The 18,855-nt window shown below is 47.4% G+C and overlaps 1 protein-coding gene across 7 annotated transcripts in view; it reads right to left on the bottom strand.

Moving 5' to 3' along the window:
• Positions 1-2,443: 2,443 nt before the first annotated feature.
• Positions 2,444-18,855, bottom strand: part of LOC144094162 (ubiquitin carboxyl-terminal hydrolase 8-like) — a 402,680-nt gene continuing 386,268 nt past the window's right edge. For 3 of the 7 annotated variants that reach the window (XM_077628079.1, XM_077628080.1, XM_077628077.1), the window contains one exon: positions 2,445-2,882. In XM_077628079.1, coding sequence (XP_077484205.1) covers positions 2,814-2,882 — 69 coding nt within the window. In that variant the 3' untranslated portion in view covers positions 2,445-2,813. Of the gene's footprint in view, positions 2,883-7,417; positions 7,520-18,855 lie in introns of all 7 variants that reach the window. The other 4 variants (XM_077628075.1, XM_077628076.1, XM_077628078.1 and 1 more) reach the window with 2 other exon arrangements.

The raw sequence follows: 18,855 nt of genomic DNA, 5'->3' as shown, positions 1-18,855 counted from the left end.
GACACGTGGTTTTTTTTTTCAAACCCGGTGGAGAATTGCACGGTACTGGAATTTGAATCCCAGTCCTCTTGCATGTGATGTGGATGTTCTGCCTTTATGCCAACGCTGCACCTTCAAGAAAATGGGGAATTTGTAAAGTGACTTATAACACTGTTAAAGAAATATCAAGAGAAAAGGCTGAGCCTGGTGGCAACTGCCACCACCCTCCTCCAAAGGGGACGCTCCCATCCAAAACATATGCAGACTCAAGGAAGGTAGACAGGACAGAGTGCCCTGTCTCTGTTCCTTGTGTCTATGAATGTTTTGCACCTTTAAGCAAAAGCAAATATGATCAGTTACCAACTAAAAGTTCTTTTTATCCATCCACCCATCCGTCTTGTGTCACTTACCTTATACTTGCCTGGGGTTCTCTGACCTCGCTGCTCTTTTTATCCTGGAAGGACTCTGTATCCTGGGATTGCGTTTCTATAACTGTTTTAATTTTAAAACATTTTTTACTGCTTAGCTCCTTTCCATTTATCTTGCATTGACTTTAGAGGGGCTCCAAAACACATAATCAATGCATTTTTTTGCCTCTTGGTTGCATAGAATGAGTTATAGTGATGTATTAGCATCGGTCGTACCACGTATATTGCAGTTTTGAATATTTTAATTAGCTCGCAAAAACAAATTTATGGTGCTGACGGTGTCACCATACAGTGGCGGTTTTTAGCAGTGGATATGACATCACTTGGTGGGAGCTTCATGATTGGACAAACAGTAAATATGCTTCAAATTGGGTTAATAACTAGAGATACGTTTTGTCAAGTTTTTGTGTTTTATATTACATCAACAAAACCAACTTGTTTGCCTTAGATAAAAGCACTGTAAAGCAAGTAAAGCAAAAATATACCACCAGAGGCTCTGGCTGCTTTTTGCATCGAAGGACTTTGTGCCTCTCTGTAAACATCCTATGACCTTGCACGCAACACTTATGGCTACTCTCTAAGTATCTGAGAACGGTTTTGCGGAATCGATTTGATCGAGCCATTGCACTCTATATACGTTCGTTTCGGTCCCAAGGAAGGATGCAAAGAAAAAAGCCATTCGTTTCAAATTTAGCAGTGCACATCGTCAGCTTGTGGAGGACCACTGGGCGGCGGTGCCAGATGGTGCCACATTCCCATCAACAGCGCACTCCTTGCTCGCTGTGACCAACCAGTGCGCTAGGAGCAACGGGCCATGGTAAGCGGTAAGCAGTAGTGGTACGCAATATGCTAAATGTGTCTGATATCTTGGGCAAGCTGTCACACTGTCGCAGTATCTTGCACTCGAGTTTGGATCCAGTTCAGATCGTGTTTGGATCCATAAGTCAGGGAACGTCACTTATCAGTGCTCCCTTCTGCGCCGTCGGTGTGACGAAGCATCACTGGATCGGCTGGGCGTTCACATGGTTGTTGTAACCATGCAAATGGTGCTGCCAGCCTTGGCAAGAACGAGCTACAGAGAACAGGCAACCATGGAGTGCAAACTTCCGCGACATGCTCAGATGGGCTGTTTTGATCGGTCCCACTAAGTGTCGCTATGGGGAGAGTGAAATAGGAATGGGAAGCTGCGCGAAAATCGAGTTGAGGGCAGCATTTTGTTTGCTTTTATTTTGAAATTTCTTCATTGAATAGCTCCTGTTCCTATGCATCGATTCTTATAATTCTTTTTGAGTCAGCATCTGTGTGACATAAAGAATCCATTTGAAGTGTAACCGGCATCCGTTCAAGCAGTGTTTCGCAGCCCCTTTGAGCCTGGTAGAGCTCTCATGGTTTAGGCTCCCTCACTCTTTAATTTGTTTTTAAATCTTTTGCGAGCACTAACAAAACAAAGAGCAGCTCGAACTGAAACGAGGTGCCCTGCAATTGGCGTTCGTGGGTGCTGCCTCTGTGCATTGTGCGGTGATCAAAGGCAACATACCACCTGTCGATGAGCAGTACCCACTCAGAGGCGCTGTTCATTTGTATTACAAGAATTGTAATCGGTTTATGATTGATGTGGGTTTAACATCCCAATGTGACAAAGGCTATGAGGAATGCTGTAGCGAAGGGCTCCGGAAATTTCCAATACCTGGGGTTCTTTAATGTGCACTGATATCTCAGTTTCAACTGGCCTCTACCATTTCACCTGCATTGAAATGAGACTGCTTCGGCCTGGATTGAACCCGCGTCTTCCGGGTCAGCAGCTGAGCACCATAACCATTGAGCAACTGCGATGGCAGAGAATCATTGTTGTCAACTTGTACCATACATGTAAACTGGTAGACTTGTGAATGAGCAGCCCATACTCGCTCTTATGAATGAACCCTCCTTTCAGCAAATAAGTCCTTAAAACCAATTACATTGACACGTCCAGGTATGCACTCACAAGGTTAATCGAGCCATGCAATGCCATGATCATTGTCACTAAACAGATTCTAAAGCAAAGGAGTAATTGAAAATGTCTTTATTCGCTAAAATAGGGCACAGATTCATCAGCAGCAAAGCAGTGTTATACATATTTATATATCTACATTCTCTTTCCTGTCCATTCACAAACCACCAAGAATCTCAATATATACGTCTGTACACTGAAGCATGCCCAATTTGACAAGCAGCAGCAAAGAACAACATTCAGAAACTTGTACAATATATACAGAGAAAAACACTGTACGCTCGTAAGGATCCTCTTTATATTTGCTTTCCTGCTATCACAATCTGCATACAGTGCTACGTGTATAACATCTTTTTCACTGTCAGATAGGTGGCCACCGCTGTTAATGACAGGCTAGCCTCGTGGCAGACAGGCCCTTAAGGATGCGAAGAGAACTGATGCCTCATGTCCACAGACGTGTAGAACAAAATGTATGCATTTCTCTTCTGGAAAGAGAACAAAACATAGAAAGCATGTAGAAATAGCCTCCGCTATCCAGACAAATGAGGTGTTGCATACGTATGTGATGTGTCATACTTGGAGGGAATGGACGAGGGAGAGCAGTCATGCGCTCGTGTGTTCCCTCCAGGTATGATGCTGGCGAGTCGGTGATATTTGAGAAAAAAGGCTCAAATATCAACTGGATGCATCAGCAAGCTGTCAATGTGGCTGTTGCGCTACAATATCGCTAAATCTGATAGCTGAGCTGCACATCACGGTGATCCCTTTTTGGCTTCTTCGCATACATATCTGAACACTTAATAAATGCACCCAGTTGGCCTTCGGAACCATTTCTCTTCAGTACATAGGCAAGATGTTGTTCGGGAAATACCACCTTAGCAAAAATCTCGGGCTTTCCTCTGCTTAGAAAGCAAGTTACACCACAGAAGCTCCAGGCTTCTGTTTGCAACTTTCAATACAATAGCAACAAACAGCCAAGGACACTGACAGATTAAAATTGAAGAAGATTTAGGGCATCATGGGGTTTAATGTCCAAACGCGATTTGGGCTGCAGTCGAGCCCACTTATACAGGGTGTCCACGCTAACTTTGGCCAAACTTTAAAAAGGTGTTATACTCATCGTTGCATGCCGGAGACCACATTGATAAGTCGGAACTGCCGGACAGTTGCGTTAAAGGCCGCAGCAATGGAAGCAAAGTTGCGAATAAACCTCCGAAAGTAAGAGCACAGACCTAAGAAGCTGCGCAGGTCTTTGATGGAAGTAGGTTCGGGAAAGGCAGCGACAGCGTGAAGTTTGGCTGGGTGGGGCAAGCGCCTTGCTTAGAGACAACGCGGCCTAAAATTTTCAGTTGACGCACAGCAAAACGGCATTTCTTCAAGTTGAGCTACAGGCCAGCGTCAGAGAGGCTGGTCAAAACGTGCTTCAGGCGGGATAGATGGGTTTCAAAGTCAGGGGGAAAAGACGAGACAATGTAGTCGAGGTAGCATAGACACATTTTCCACTTGAGTCCACGCAAAATGGCGTCGATCATTCTTTCGAACGTTGCAGGGGCATTAAAAAGGCCGAATGGCATCACAGTAAATTCATACAATCTGTCGGGGGTCACAAAAGCAGTTTTCGGACGATCGGCCGCTTCCATGGGGACCTGCCAGTACCCAGAACGTAAATCGAGGAACAAAAAGAGCTCCGCCGTTTGTAAACAGCCCAGAGCGTCATTTATGCGTGGGAGCGGATAGACATCCATGCACGTTATCTGATTAAGGAAGCGGTAATCGACACAGAAGCGTATGGTGCCATCTTTCTTTTTCACAAGGACAACAATCGATGCCCAAGGGCTGCTTCAGGGCTGAATGACGCCGTTTTGAAGCATTTGGTCGACTTGCTCTGTAATAGTCTGGCGCTTGGTCGGATACACACGATAGGGGCGCGTGTCGATGCGATGGGTGACGGTGGAAGTTCAGCCCAAGGAAGTTTGGCGAGCGTCGAAGGAAGAGCGAAACTGGTTAAGGAGGGCGAGAAGCTGTGTTCTTTGCGGCGGGGGAAGATCGGCGTCGATGGAGCGCAAGAACAATTTGGTAGAAGAGGGATCTGGCGTAGAGGCAGGAGGGATGAGCGCGTTCATGACGAGGAGCGTTGTATCGTCGGTCTTCTCGCAGATGAGCAGAGATGCGATGGGCTGCACACTGCCGAGGCATTCACCAAGGCGCAGAGCGGTAGGGCAGGAAAACGGGTTAGAGACCAAAAGTATCGAGAGGCCAGCGGACACAGTCAGTACGGTGTATGGCAGAGGGAGACACTTGCGGTGCAGAAAAGTATGGCCTGGAGTAAAGAGAACAATGTCGTCACTGATAGAGTCGCAAGACAGGCGAACAAGAATGGAAGAGCGCAGGGGAATGCCGATGGCTTCGGCAGCAAGGGCTTTAACACAGGCAACAGAAGGAGTAGCATACAGCAAAGGATTGGGCACAGAAGAGAACCCGACTTCCGCTCGAGCACAGTCGATGATAGCTTCATGGCCGGAAAGGAAATCCCAGCCCGGAATAACAGGATGGGAACAGGAATGCAGCACGACGAATTCTATCGTGTAGAGGGAGCCCTGAATCACAACTTGAGCGGTACACGCTGCGGATGGCTTGATGTGCTCAGCGCTGGCTGTACTCAGCGACAGTCCAGCAATCGGTGCCTTTACCTTCTTTAACGAACGACAAAACTTTTCGTCCATAACAGAAATCGCAGCACCGGTGTCCACAAGGGCCAAGACAGAAATGCCCTTGACAAAAATTTCGATCAGATTAGCAGGGGATATGCGATGCCTAACGACGTTCAACATCAAGCCATGCAATTGGGCCCAGCTGTTACCTGCGCCGGCTCCCTTTGCTAACGGGACCCGACCATCTTCTTCATTGTCACGAGTCATCTGCTTTGTCTTTGTCATCTTTTTTACAAAATAAATAAAAAATGGCTGTAACGGGCCGAGGGAGGGGTCAGGAGTGGACTTGCACTGCTGACAGGCAATGCATGAGCGTATATAACAGCAAACAAAATTGTACATTCCCTGCCAGCAGTATAGCTGGTGCAGACGTTCGTAGGTTTTCAGCAATCCAGCGCAAATGCTGTGGGTCGGAATGGTGATGCGCACGAACTTCAGAGTGAAGCTGGCGAGGAACAGCCAAGTGCCATTTGCGGCCATCCGGGTGATAGTTGCGGCGATATAGTACAGAGTCGGGAATCGTGAAGTGAGAAGCTTGACGACGAAGGGCACGAGGGAACGAAGCCGTATAGTCCGCGCATGGAGGACATTGAGGAGCAAAAAATCCACGGATCTCACTGCCATGGACCCCCTCGGGAGGTCCACGGCTTTGGGAGGTCTGCGGCAGTGAGCGCGGCCAGTGTCGAGGCGGTAAAAGACGATTGGGGCGTCGGGGATGGCAGAGGTGAGTGCGACAAAGCGTCAGCGTCGGAATGTTTGCGACTCGACCGATATAGGGCGTTAATGTCATATTCCTGACGACGAAGGGCTCAGCGGCCGAGGCGTCCAGAAGGGTCTTTGAGGGTAGGAAACTAGCAGAGGGCATGGTGGTCAGTAACAACGCCGATAGGGTGGCCATAAAAGTAAGGACGAAATTGTTAGTGCCCACACTATGGCGAGGCACTCCTTTCCCGTAACGGTGTAATTAGATGGATGCTCTTTTTGTGAGCATACGACTGGCATAAGCAACAATGTATTCAGAAAAGCCGGCCTTACGCTGGGCAAGGACGGCTCCGAGGCCTATGCCGCTCGGCAAACTGATCCGGCAGCGGTGACACCAGTACGGACTTCAAGAGCAATTCAAAGCAATTCATAATGCAGACAAGTTTCGCAGGATGAATAAAGCACACACAGAAGACAAGGAACAAACAAGACAGGACAGACAAGAAAGTCCTGTCTTGTTGGTTCCTTATCTTCTGTGTGCGTTTTAGTCACGCTGTGAAACTTATCTGCATTATGAATAGCAACCAACTAGCCCAATCCACCGTGCTACTTCAAGAGCAAGCTCGAGCTCTAAAACGCGCACGGCAGCCGGTCACTGAGGCCACCCAAACTTCTTCGTCATTGATGTTGGTGCACTATCGTCTTCATTGCAATTCTTGTAAGCCCATTTTCATGAAGTAGATCAAGCTGAAAGTTCTGCACTTTGTGCACGCGTTCTTGTGATCTCTGCCCGCCCTGTCTTCTGCATTATTGCTGATCACATAAACCAACTGAAGGCACAGCGCACGAAGGACGGGACTAAAAAAGAGACAAACACAGCGCTGCCTTCGTGCACTGTGCCTTCAGCTCAAACCATGTACCGACTAGCCCCGACAAATACTTTATTGCTATAAACCAACTAGCCCAAAAGCATGTTTTACCGATTAAGCATTGCACAGGTTAATGCAAGCTCGCGCACCTATTATCAGTGGCGCACATTGTGTAACCAGCTGGAGCCGGGTGTTCCTGCATAGCACTCAAGGTATTGGAAATAACCGGGCCAGTGCCAGCTATTGATTTGATTTATCTCGTAAAATTTACATTTCAAACTATGGGTCTTCAAAAATTCTCTGAATTACCGGGTGTAAGAAATCTGTGGATGCCTGCAGCTTTGTTAGAACCATCCGTCCTTTTGTTGCTGGCCCAGTGCCATGAAGCGGCGATTTCTCCTCACTAATCCCCATCGGTGTGTCAACAAGAAGTGGGCAAGGCAAGGTACACGAACGTTGACCAGACAGGGCCACGACAAAGCTAGAAGGAAGGAGAGGGAACGTTTTTCCAGAACTCCTCGGGGTCCCCATTTTGCAACGACGATGCGGCTGCGCGCAGAGACACGAGCAGTGACCCTGTCGAAGCTGCCATACGCCCCCCCCCCCCCCCCCCCCCCCCCCCCTCCTTCCAACCCACCCTCATTTAACAAAGACTGTCTAGGTTTGAAAGGTCATCACCGCCGGGCGAGACGGGTTAAGACATCCGAGCCTGACTGGGAGCAATTAAGTGTGACGTACGGTCAGCATGGACGCGGCTAGCAGGCACCACGGCTGCGCCGATGCTCGAAGACAGTGTATGCCAACAGCTCTCGAGAAGCGGGCTGGCAGAACGAAACGCAGCTGAAAAAAAAAGAGAGAGCTGCCGCCGCATGTTCAAAGGCAGCAAGAATGGGGTTGGCGCCACTTTTCAGATTTTGGGGGATGCATGTCAACGGTCGTCACGAAGACGAGTAGTTAGAAGCAGGATTCAACGCTCCCATTTGTTAGTTGTGGCGGTAGTGGCTCGGTTGAGACCAATAATTGCACTAATGCGGGGGGCCGCCAGGGTCACGAGTATTCGGGAAGCCTGCGACATGTGAGAGTGTTTTTGATGTATTTTTGGGCGTTTCTCTTTTTACTTTGTAGGAGAGGGAGATTGAGTAATATTGTTGGAAGTATAGGGAGTGGCACGTAAACCTAGTGGGCCAATCATTTTGACGGCCCGTTCCTGCAATGCCATTTTCTTTGAAGTTCTTTTATTGCTGTGCATTTTAGGGAGAGGGTTATGAACTTTGCAGAAACTGGAAGGAGTACCAGGCAGTTTGTAAACCAACCATGTGTTAGTATGTTTTGATTATGTGGTGCAACATGTGGGCTAGGCTGTGAGGTCTTTAAAACCGGGCCCCGGAGCCTGGAAAATGGTTCTGGGCTACGGTCAGATGTAATGCATCTTCGGCTAAGCCAAGTAGGCCCCCCCCCCCCCCCCCCCCCCCCCTAGTGTTATAGCCAGTTCCACCTTTTGTTGTTTAACCTTTTTGCCACCTCAATTGTCTCTAGTGCATCAACTTGTGTGTAATGTAAATTTTTGCATATAAAACTTCAAGTCGTACTCCCTTAATCCCTGCATCTTAATCCGTCGCAAGACTGTCTCTGACAGGGCACCCCTGGTGCAAAGAAAACCTTCAGTCACTCAAGGCAACCAACCATCCCTGATGGGGCACTCCTGGTACAAGAAAGCTAGCGAACTAAGAGGTCGACAACTTTACTCCGGGAATTTCAAATTAACTGATATTGAATCAATTGAGGTTTTGCTTTCTATAACACAAAGCAGGCGCTGGTGTGAAAGCAATGAGAAGGCATGCTGTGAACCTTCCACTGTGATGTGCACAGAGCAATGATCAGAGTAATCGTTGCAGCAAGACTGATTTGAGCTAGTTGGTTGTAGCATAACAAGGTTTACGCAAAAAGCGTACAGGCACTAAAACACGAAGACAACACACACACAGGTTTTGAAAACACTAAATTCATTTTACAAGGTCTAAAGACAGATTAGAGCGTGAAATCATTGAAGCTTATTACATCAATGAGGGGGGTCATATCTGCATAAGAAAGCCATCTGTCTCACTGTCAGAAGAAGAGATTAGTTTTCTTAGCCGTTCACTATCAGCGTTATAATCATTGGTTGGTCCTTTTGGCACGTGTGCCTTTGCTATGTCACCACTTGTATATGTTTTGCTTTTGTCTTTGCCTACTCATGTGGTGACTAAGGGTTTTTTTCCATGAACAAACTTAGTTGGAAGTAGTGGCACCATTCCTGTCTTGTGTGTGTGTTGTCTCCGTCTTTTAGCGCCTGCAAGCTTTTTGTGTAAACCATATCAGAGTAATGCCCCCTCCCGTCCATGTACAGAGAAAAAAAAAGGAGACGCGGTCCAGTTCTGTACAGGTATGAAAGCTGGCGCTGGACTGCAACCGAAAAATTTTGTACATAAAGGCAGTGGAAAGAACTTTTTCCTCTCATCGCCCCAAACTACTGCTCCTTGGACGCCGGTCAGCAGTCGCTTGCGTCCGGAATCTTCTGGGCTCGAATTTTATCCATGCGGCTGCCACAGCAACGGTGCCAAGGTATTTTTCCGCTAAAAGTTGCAACAGTAAGAATGGACATGCCACATCATGCCTTCTTGAAAGAAGCTAAGCACATGTTACATGTGCATTTTCCTTGTCAAGAAACAGCTGAGAAGTTTTTTCACTGCTTCCAGTATTTTCACTGATTCAAACACCTCGGTTGTGACACGTAACAGAAATACACATTAGAAACACACTCATCTCCCCTATGAATTTTCAGTACCTTCACCAAACAAACTGCCCACAGACAGTATATATTGCCGCCTGGTGTTCTAAGGTGGTGCATGCAGAGCACAACGTTGAAGTGCCTCGCGCTTGCTAGCCGCTGAATACTGTCTGTCAGAGAACTGTCGCTCTGTCTTCCGTGACATATTTTGGTGGAGGTCTTGAGTAACGATCCCAGCATATGTCCCATACACTTCCGCACACCCTGGACTCCAGCCCTTTGCCATTCGACGACCATGTGCACTGTGCTAGCCGGAGAAACCAAGGCCTGCCTTCCAAGTACGGGCCTTTGGAGCTTACCATGGCACCCACCCATCAACCTGTCATGCAAGCTGCGGCCTACTACACTTTCCAGATCCCGGGACTGCCTAAACCATTCCACAGCAGTCAGCTCAAAGACGTTGAAGACTGGCTTGCCCGGTTTGAATGAGTCACCTCGTTCAATCAGTGGGACGACCCCGCCAAGCTTCGAAACGTCTTTTTCAGCCTAGAGAACGGCGCTCGTACCTGGTACCAGAACTGAGAAGACACTTTAACATCAAGGCGCAAGTTCCGCTGACGCTTGCTGGAGACCTACACCAGCACGGATCGTCAAGAATGGGCTGAACGGGCTTTGCAGTCTCGCATTCAGATGCCGAACAAGACTGTAAACATGTAAGTGGAGGACATGACCCGGCTCTTCTGGCAAGCTGAACCACCAATGCCCAAAGAGAAAGAGGTGCACCACCTCATGTGCAGCATTAAAGACAGAATAGTTGGTGCTTTGCAGAGTGATAACTTACTTGGTGATTTGAACTGGCTCATTTAATTGCTTAAACGTTTCTATTATGCGGGATGAAACTTCTCTCATATCATTTTTCTTATGTTTGCATACTACTGTGATATGGTGTAGTAATTTTGCTGTTGGTGATGCCTTGCCTGCTGTATATTTTTCCTCTTATTTTGTCCTTTTGTGCTACTGTGCAAATGTGTGTATAACCCACCTGCTATGGTCTTATCTTTAAGACTGCAGTATCTATAAATAAACGAATAAATAAATAAATAAATAAATAATGCGCAACTGTTCGCTGGCTTCATGCGCAGTCCGCCAGGGTTTCTCACGGAAGCGGCCACGATAGAGAAAATGCTCCTGCGGCGCTCTACCACTTACTAGAGGTACTCGCCACTTCGCTTAGAGCCACTCCTTGCCCTCGGTGCTAGCCCTGATCTTCTCCAAGACCTGACCTGCTCCCTTGTCTGTAAAGAGCTCCAGACATCTTCAGCGCTCCCCAGCCGACGGCTGGCTCCCTTGCTAGCCTCGTCCACGAAGAGGTTAAAGCATTTAGTTACCGTCCGCTGACCAGCCGCCTTTTCCCAAGGAGTACCATCGGCCAATGTACGCTGAAGCTTGCAATGCCCGCTTTAGCGCCATTCCATTTGTCCAATCAAGGCTCACTGTTTTCCGTTAACCCTGACCTGTACATCGACACTCGACGAACACCCCAGCAGAAGACGGACTTGTGGCGTGCCCTAAATTGGCGGCACCTGTGCTTTCACTGCAGGGAATCCGGTCATCTGTATCCTCAGTGCCCATATCAACACTTGGAACAGCACAGGTTTCCCGTCAATATGCCCTACCCTCCATTAGGTCAATGACCCCGTGAGATTGAGGACTACGTGGCTCAGCAGCGCATGGTGACGATTTCTATGTGGCAGTCACGATCTCTGTCTCCAAGCCGACCTTCGCCACAGCCCCAAAGCTCGTTCTGGATGGTGCAGCGGCAGTTGCCAAGCCACCGCCGGGTAAACTAACGACAGCGACTTCCAGTGGAAAGGACCCTGGCAGTCGACGCGATAAAAATCCCCTCCCCCACGACAAGGCGAAAAGCGACCGGCCGAACTTAACGGCACCAACGGCAGTTCCTGAACTCAGAGATCGTTTTCGCTGGATATATTCGTGCTTCTTGATGGCTATAATTTTAGCGCATTGGTGGACACTGGCGCTGATTTCTTGATTTTAAGTGGAAAGCTAGCAGCACTTGTTGAAAAAGTAATGGTCCGGCATGCAGATTCGCATGGCTGGTGGACATGTTGCAGCTCCACTTGGCCTTTCTTTGCACAGCAAGAGTCAGCTGCCTAGCTCTGCCTGACTGCATCCTTGGTGTTGATTTTCTCTGGAAGTATGGAGCTGCTATGGATCTCTGAAAGCGCATCGTCACATTTTCGACCGAGAAAGCTGATGTTCACACCGAGGACTGCCAATGCCGCCCTGCCCTTTAAACTTCTGCTGAGAGCGCTTTGATTACGCCATGCCCCAGTGTTTTTGTGAGTGTTTACTGTGATGGACTGCTTGATGGGACAGCGGTCACAGAACGCAACCTTTGCTTTTGCTCACCAATGGCATCTGCTCAGCGCAAAGCCTCATCCATCTCCGTGACGGCTGGTCTGAGCTCCCAGTGACTAACATCACTAACAAACCCTGGCATCTTTTTGTGCTAGTGCCACCACATTCGCTGACCCCTTAGCGGAAATTTCAGAATGTTTCACGTTCGAAGCTGCTAGACCTGTGTGCCCATCTCTTGACTGTCTAGATATTAGTATTGACCTCTCGGCGACTCAACAGCGAGAACAACATGCCCTCTACTCGAATACATTACCTGTTTTGCGTCTTTGTCAAAAGTACGGCAAACAGCTCTTCTGAAGCACCGCATCATTAGGCTCGACAATGCCCGCTCTATCCGCCAGCAGCTGTACTGCATCTCACCGACGGAACAAGAGGCGACCCAGACGTAGGTGAAGATGACGCTTTCTGATGGCACCATTCAACCTTCCAACAGCCTGTGGTCATCACCTGTAGTGCTGGTGAAGAAAAGGATGGAACCCTCTGCTTGTGCATAGATTATAGGAATCTGTACAACTGGTTTGGTTTGGTTTATGGGGTTTAACGTCCCAAAGCAACTCAGGCTATGAGGGATGCCGTAGTGAAGGGCTCCGGAAATTTCGACCACCTGGGGTTCTTTAACGTGCACTGACGTTGCACAGTACATGGGCCTGTAGAATTTCGCCCCTGTACCAGCTCATGCACAATGATACACAGTACGTGTGGGCCGCCGAGCAACAGGAGGTCTTGCAGAGCTGCGTAGATGGCTGCAAACAACCCCTGTTCTTGCGCACTTTGTAGAAGAGGCTGTCACTGAAGTTCACACTGACGCCAGCAACATCGGCTTTGACGGTGTACTTGTCCAACACCAATGTGGCGTGAAAAGTGTTATCGCGCATGCAAGCCGCACGCCCTATAGCATTGAAACAAACTATTCTACTACAGATAAAGGATGCCGCGTAGTTGTGTGGGCAACCATGAAATTACAGCCTTAGCTCTACGGCTGCCCGTTCAAAGGGGATACCAACCACCATTTTTTGTGCTGGCTGGCCAATCTTGGTGATCCATCAGGGTGCCTAGCCCGATGGAGCCTCCGCCTCCAAGAATTCGACTACACCATTGTGTATAAATCTGGCCAGGCGCACGAAGACGCCGAAGCATTCTCGCACGCACCCATTAGCCGATGACAGCACGGAAGATGAGAGTGGTTTTCTTGGATCTGTCAGCGACTAAAACTTAAATGACCCGACAGCGAGCTGACTCAGACCTGCTACCTGTCATTGATAATCTGGAGGGCCTAGCTGCTGACGTACCCCGGCAGATCTCTAGGAACTGCCTGCCTTCTGCCTCTGGAATGGCATTTTGTTCAAGAAAAACTTCAGCACTGCTGACCGAGCACACTTCCTCGCCGTGCCGGTAGACCTTCGAGCCAACATCCCTTTCGCTTGCCGCAATGAGCCTGGCCACTTGAGCCTTGCATGAACACTTGTTCGCGTGCGCCAGGTGTGTACTTGGTCGCCCAACGTTACGTCAGAGGCTGCTGCGAGTGCCAACATCGTAAGGTGCCCCCTCTCAAGCCAACTTATCAAACTGCCTCGGATGCCGACCAAGTCTGCATCGACCGATCAAAAATACGACCGACTATTTAAGAAGGTTAATTGGTTTGCTCATGGAAGGTTGTGGCCAAGTACTGCACCACAGTGGCCAAATCCTGTTCTGGTGAAAGTGCGTTGTCACGGACATCAGCCGCACCCCAGGCCTGCTTATGCAATTTCATCGACACACAGAGTTTTTTTTTTACAAACCCAGAGGAGAATTGCGTGGCACCGGGATTCGAACCCCGGTCCTCTTGCACACGAGGCGGACGCTATACGTCTACGCCATCGCTTTTAATATGGAGAGAATCGAGCATGCTCTAAAGAACGGAGGTAGCCTGAAAGCGGCGAAGAGGAAACTAGGCTTAGGTAAAAACCAAATGTATGCATTAACAGACAAGGAGGGCCATGTCATTAGCAATATGGATAAGATAGTTAAAGCAACCGAAGAGTTCTGCACAAATCTATACAGTAGCCAATGCAATTAGAACGCTAAAGAGAGACATAGTAGCACACAGCAATGCGTCATCCCGCCAGTAACGGAAGATGAAGTAAAGACAGCCTTAGGAGCAATGAAAAGGGGAAAAGCAGCTGGTGAGGATCAAGTAACAGCAGATCTGTTGAAAGACGGAGGGGAGATTCTGCTAGAAAAACCTTTATACGCAATGCCTTATGACCTCGGCCGTACCAGAAGCTTGGAAGAACGCAAACATTATCTTAATTCATAAGAAACGAGACGCCAAAGACTTGAAAAATTACAGACCCATCAGCTTGCTGTCCGTTGCCTACAAGGTATTTACTAAGGTAATCGCTAATAGAGTCAGGGCAACTTTAGACTTTAATCAGCCAAATGATCAGGCAGGCTTTCGTAAAGGATATTCCACAATAGATCATACTCACACTATCAATCAGATGATCGAGAAATGCGCAGAATATAACCAGCCCCTATATATAGCCTTCATTGATTATGAGAAAGCATTTGCCTAGTGCCTATCCACCACGGGCTCACAGAGAGACTCAACAGAACAATCGCTGACATGATTGCAATGTACACAGACTCAAAGCACAAAATATGGGTCGAGATTCTCTTGTACATCACATACGCCTACAACATGGCCATCCAAGAGACACTATTTAGTCTGCTCTATGCTGCACTGATGATCACCCGCTCACACCAGACACCGAGGAAGCACATCAACTTGCCCGCATTCACACTCAGCGGCAGCAGGGCATGGATGCGCGCCGCTACAGCCTCTGTCATCGACATGCCACATACCATCCTGGTGACCAAGTTTGGGTGTGGACCCCGGTGCGCCGCCCAGGCTTGTCTGAAAAACTGATGTGCCGTTACTTTGGACCATACAAAGTTCTTCACTGTGACATGGAAGTGACCTACGAAGTTCTTCCAGATGAGACCGTGCAGCCTCTGCCTCGCCTACCCCGCTCTGAGGTCGTGCACGTAGTCTGCATGAAACCGTACTTGACATGGTAATACACTCTGTGTTCACCTCGTTATCGCATGGGACACCTTTGGGGGGAGTAATGCCACCTGGTGTTCTCAGGTCGCGCATGAAGAGGACAACGTTCAAGTGTCTCATGCTTGCTGGCTTATGCCTCTGCTGGGCAGCAGGGCTGTAGCCGCATCCTAGTCATTGTGATATCTGAATGATATAATCATCACTTCCTCTGCTGTAACTGTCGATCTGTTGTATGTTTCCATGCTGAACCGATGCCAACACGGTGCAGGCCACCACACGCCTCTCACCTGTGTGGGCGGCAACTGGTGCACAAGGCCTCCAAAATATCCCTGCCCGTGCAAAAACACTTGAAATAGAGACTGAAGGTAATCGCACCATCCAATTACAGCAATTTCACAGAAAGTCACAATTTAAGGCAGTATCCCTCAGCCCAACACGTGCACCAACCAACATCTCACACCCAACCCAGGCAGCCAGAACAATAATGTTGCCCTTTGTGAAAGCTGTGCCAAACTGACATATTAAGGGGATCTGCTATGCTAAACGCGCCAACTGTTGAACCGCTGCACCAATTTTGATGAAATTTTTAGGGTTGGTTTATCTTCTTGTCCTTATACTATATTCTAAACTTTATCACCCAACTGCAAACAGAAAAATTATAGCTGTCATGTTGAGCAATAGGGTGTGTGAGCTTAGGAAAACTATCATTTCAAAAATAATGTAGATATGCCAATTGTTTGCAATTACATACCATCTAGGTGGTTTATAGCGGAGGATAAGGCCACCGTCGTTTTATTTTTATGTCATTTCTGTAAGTCTCACCATTTTAAAAACTAGTTAATTTTTTTTTGCTGTCATTATATATCAAATATCTCAAGTATTTGTGGGTTAGAAAAGATTTAGAGATCTAAAAGCTATCTTGACAAAATTTCAATCTAGAAACCACACTGAAATTGTCTTTTGGCAGAGCAGTTTGGAAATGATAGTTTTCCTCATGGTGTTGTTTTACCAACAAGTCCGAACTGAAAGAAATAGGCACAAAGATTTCAGTGTTCTGTGCTCTGCTGCATAGGTTGGGCCTTCCTCTTCAAAACGATGCTTTTCTGTGGCAACTGCTTCAAGTTATCTTTTATTCAGCTTTAGTGCTGTCCAGCGTGTGTGCTTGTTGGCTTGGACTCCATATTTCAGCTGCAGCGTGTCGAGCATTCTCCTGTCGCGTGTGCCCTGATTGAAACAGCCCAGGCCGCTGTATCAGTCTTCTCAAGGGTGCAATTCAGTCTTCTGGCCCCTCTTCCACACCAAATGGCTCATTTCCATCCTGCATTTTTCAACATCACGCAGGAAGCTCTGGCTCACTAAGCCTGTTGCAGAAAGGCCTTGTGGCATTTTCACTTCACGAGGCTCCTCCACGTCAAAGACTTTGTTGCGGGCATCTTGTGATCACACCATCAATCACCCGCTCATCACAATAAAAACTCGCCAAAGGATCAAGAAACAAATAAACAGCGTCAAACAGCAAAAGCAATGTCTGGCTTAGTGAGACATCGAAATGGTGTGCAAATGATGTTGGAAGGTCATGTGCTGTGTTTCGGCCAATCCAAGCTTCTGTTTCGGCTTTCCAGCCAATCCGCAGTTGCCACAGCCAAAAATATGCCTTTATTTTTAAGTGGTCTGATGTACTCCCCACAGAAAATCTCCCACAGGTAGAAAGCACGAAGAAAAACAAACTTTCCAATGCAGGAATTCACTCCACATTGGGTTTCTTGCTCGCTCTGTGGCTGCGTCTTGAAAAACATCTTCACAGGTGCTTTCGACGACAAATGCGCACCACTGTCTGGTGAGAAAAACTTCATTTTCTCCTTTTCAACAGTACAGATATGAAGCGAACTTGGTAAGAAGTTTCTTTAAGAAATCAGCAACCAAAAAGAACACAAATTTAGAAACTTTTTTTTTCGCAAAAATTTCGCATCCCCTTTAAGATTCAGCAGGGGTGTGTGAATGAGACCAGCTGCTTCTGGGTCGCTGTAACACACTACACTGCTTGTGAAATGCACAAAACAATAGCTGTTTCTTCTCAAAAGAGCAGCTGTAGGCATTCCAAGTGCACAAACAAATACCGGATAAGCTCGTGTAAGGGCTGCACTTTTATTCCAGATTCATGGCCAATTTTCAGGGTGCGGCCCATATACATGATGTGCAAACAAAATTTTTACAGTAAGAACCCCCAATCAGGCAATGAGTAGCATTTATTCTACTTTCAATCGTCACTCGCAGAGTCTTCCAACTCTTAGCTGGTGCTTTGGTGCATGCTCACCCCAGAAGAAGTCGGTGGTGCAGCATGTCCGCTGTTCCACACTTCCAGAACATAGCAGAGTAGCTCTTCCAGTTCGGGAAAATTGCACGGCTTGCCTCGGAAAGCGCGCTTTTCGCAGCTTGTGTTCCTCAATGCATCCTTTTGGTTGCACCATCGTCGGATGCACTTCTCGGCCACGTCGAATTTCCTGCCCGCCGTATGCTTGCAGTGTTCGAGAGGAAACCTTCACAGCCATGTAGCTATTAAGGTGCTTGCCCATCGTGTTGAAATTGCAACGCACGGTGGCAGCACAAGACCATGCTACCACAACTCCCGTACCTTTGACCAATGTTTTCCAATACATATTTAAAAATATATATATACAAATATATATTTAAACACATGTCTAAAAATGAATAAAGTAAAATGAATAAAGTAAAATCGCAGTACACTGTACTGATGGGCGACTTCAATGCGAAGGTGGGCAAGAAGCAGGCTGACGACCACGCGGTAGGTGACTATGGGATAGGCTCTAGAAATAGCAGGGGAGAGTTATTAGTCGAATTCGCGGATAGAAATAATTTACGGATCATGAATACCTTCTTCCGCAAAAGAGAAAACAGGAAGTGGACCTGGAAAAGCCCCAATGGTGAGATTAAAAATGAAATCGACTTCATACTATGCGCTAAACCTGGCATCATTCAGGATGTGGCCGTCCTCGGAAAGGTGCGTTGTAGCGACCACAGAATGGTAAGGTCTAGAATTAGCTTAGACTTGAAGAGGGAACGGAAGAAGCTAGTGAAGAAGAAGACCATTAACGAGTTAGCTGTAAGAGGGAAAGCACAGGAGTTTAGGATAGCGCTGCAAAACAGATATTCGGCTTTAACTGAGGAAGATGATCTTGATGTTCATTCAATGCACGATAATCTGACATCAATAATTACGGAGTGCGCAGTAGAAGTAGGCGGTAGGACAGTTCGAAAAGATACCAGGAAGCTATCTCAGGTGACGAAAGATCTGATTAAGAAGCGCCAAAACATGAGGGCATCTAACCCTAGCGATAGAATAGAACTAACGGAGCTATCAAAGTTAATAAATAAGCGCAAGGCAGCCGACATAAGGAAGTTTAATATGGAGAGAATCGAACATGCTATAAAGAACGGAGGTAGCCTAAAAACAGTGAAGAGGAAACTAGGCATAGGTAAAAACCAGATGTATGCATTAAGAGACAAGCAGGGCAATGTCATTAGCAATATGGATAAGATAGTTAACGTAGCCGAAGAGTTCTACACAGACCTGTACAGTAGCCAATGTAATCAGAGCGTTAATGAGAAAGACAGCAGTGCACAGCAATGCGTCATCCCGCCAGTAACGAAAGATGAAGTAAAGAAAGCCTTAGAAGCAATGAAAAGGGGAAAAGCAGCTGGGGAGGATCAGGTAACAGCAAATCTGTTGAAGGATGGAGGGGACATCGTGCTAGAAAAACTAGCCACCCTGTATACGCAATGCCTTATGACCTCGACTGTACCAGAAGCTTGGAAGAATGCAAACATTATCTTAATTCATAAGAGGGGAGACGCCAAGGACTTGAAAAATTACAGGCCGATCAGCTTACTATCCGTTGC

Source organism: Amblyomma americanum, chromosome 6, assembly GCF_052857255.1.
Source record: "Amblyomma americanum isolate KBUSLIRL-KWMA chromosome 6, ASM5285725v1, whole genome shotgun sequence".
Classification (NCBI taxonomy): domain Eukaryota; kingdom Metazoa; phylum Arthropoda; class Arachnida; order Ixodida; family Ixodidae; genus Amblyomma; species Amblyomma americanum.
The sequence above is the reverse complement of the archived record's forward strand: the minus strand, read 5'-3'. Positions and strand labels throughout refer to the sequence as shown.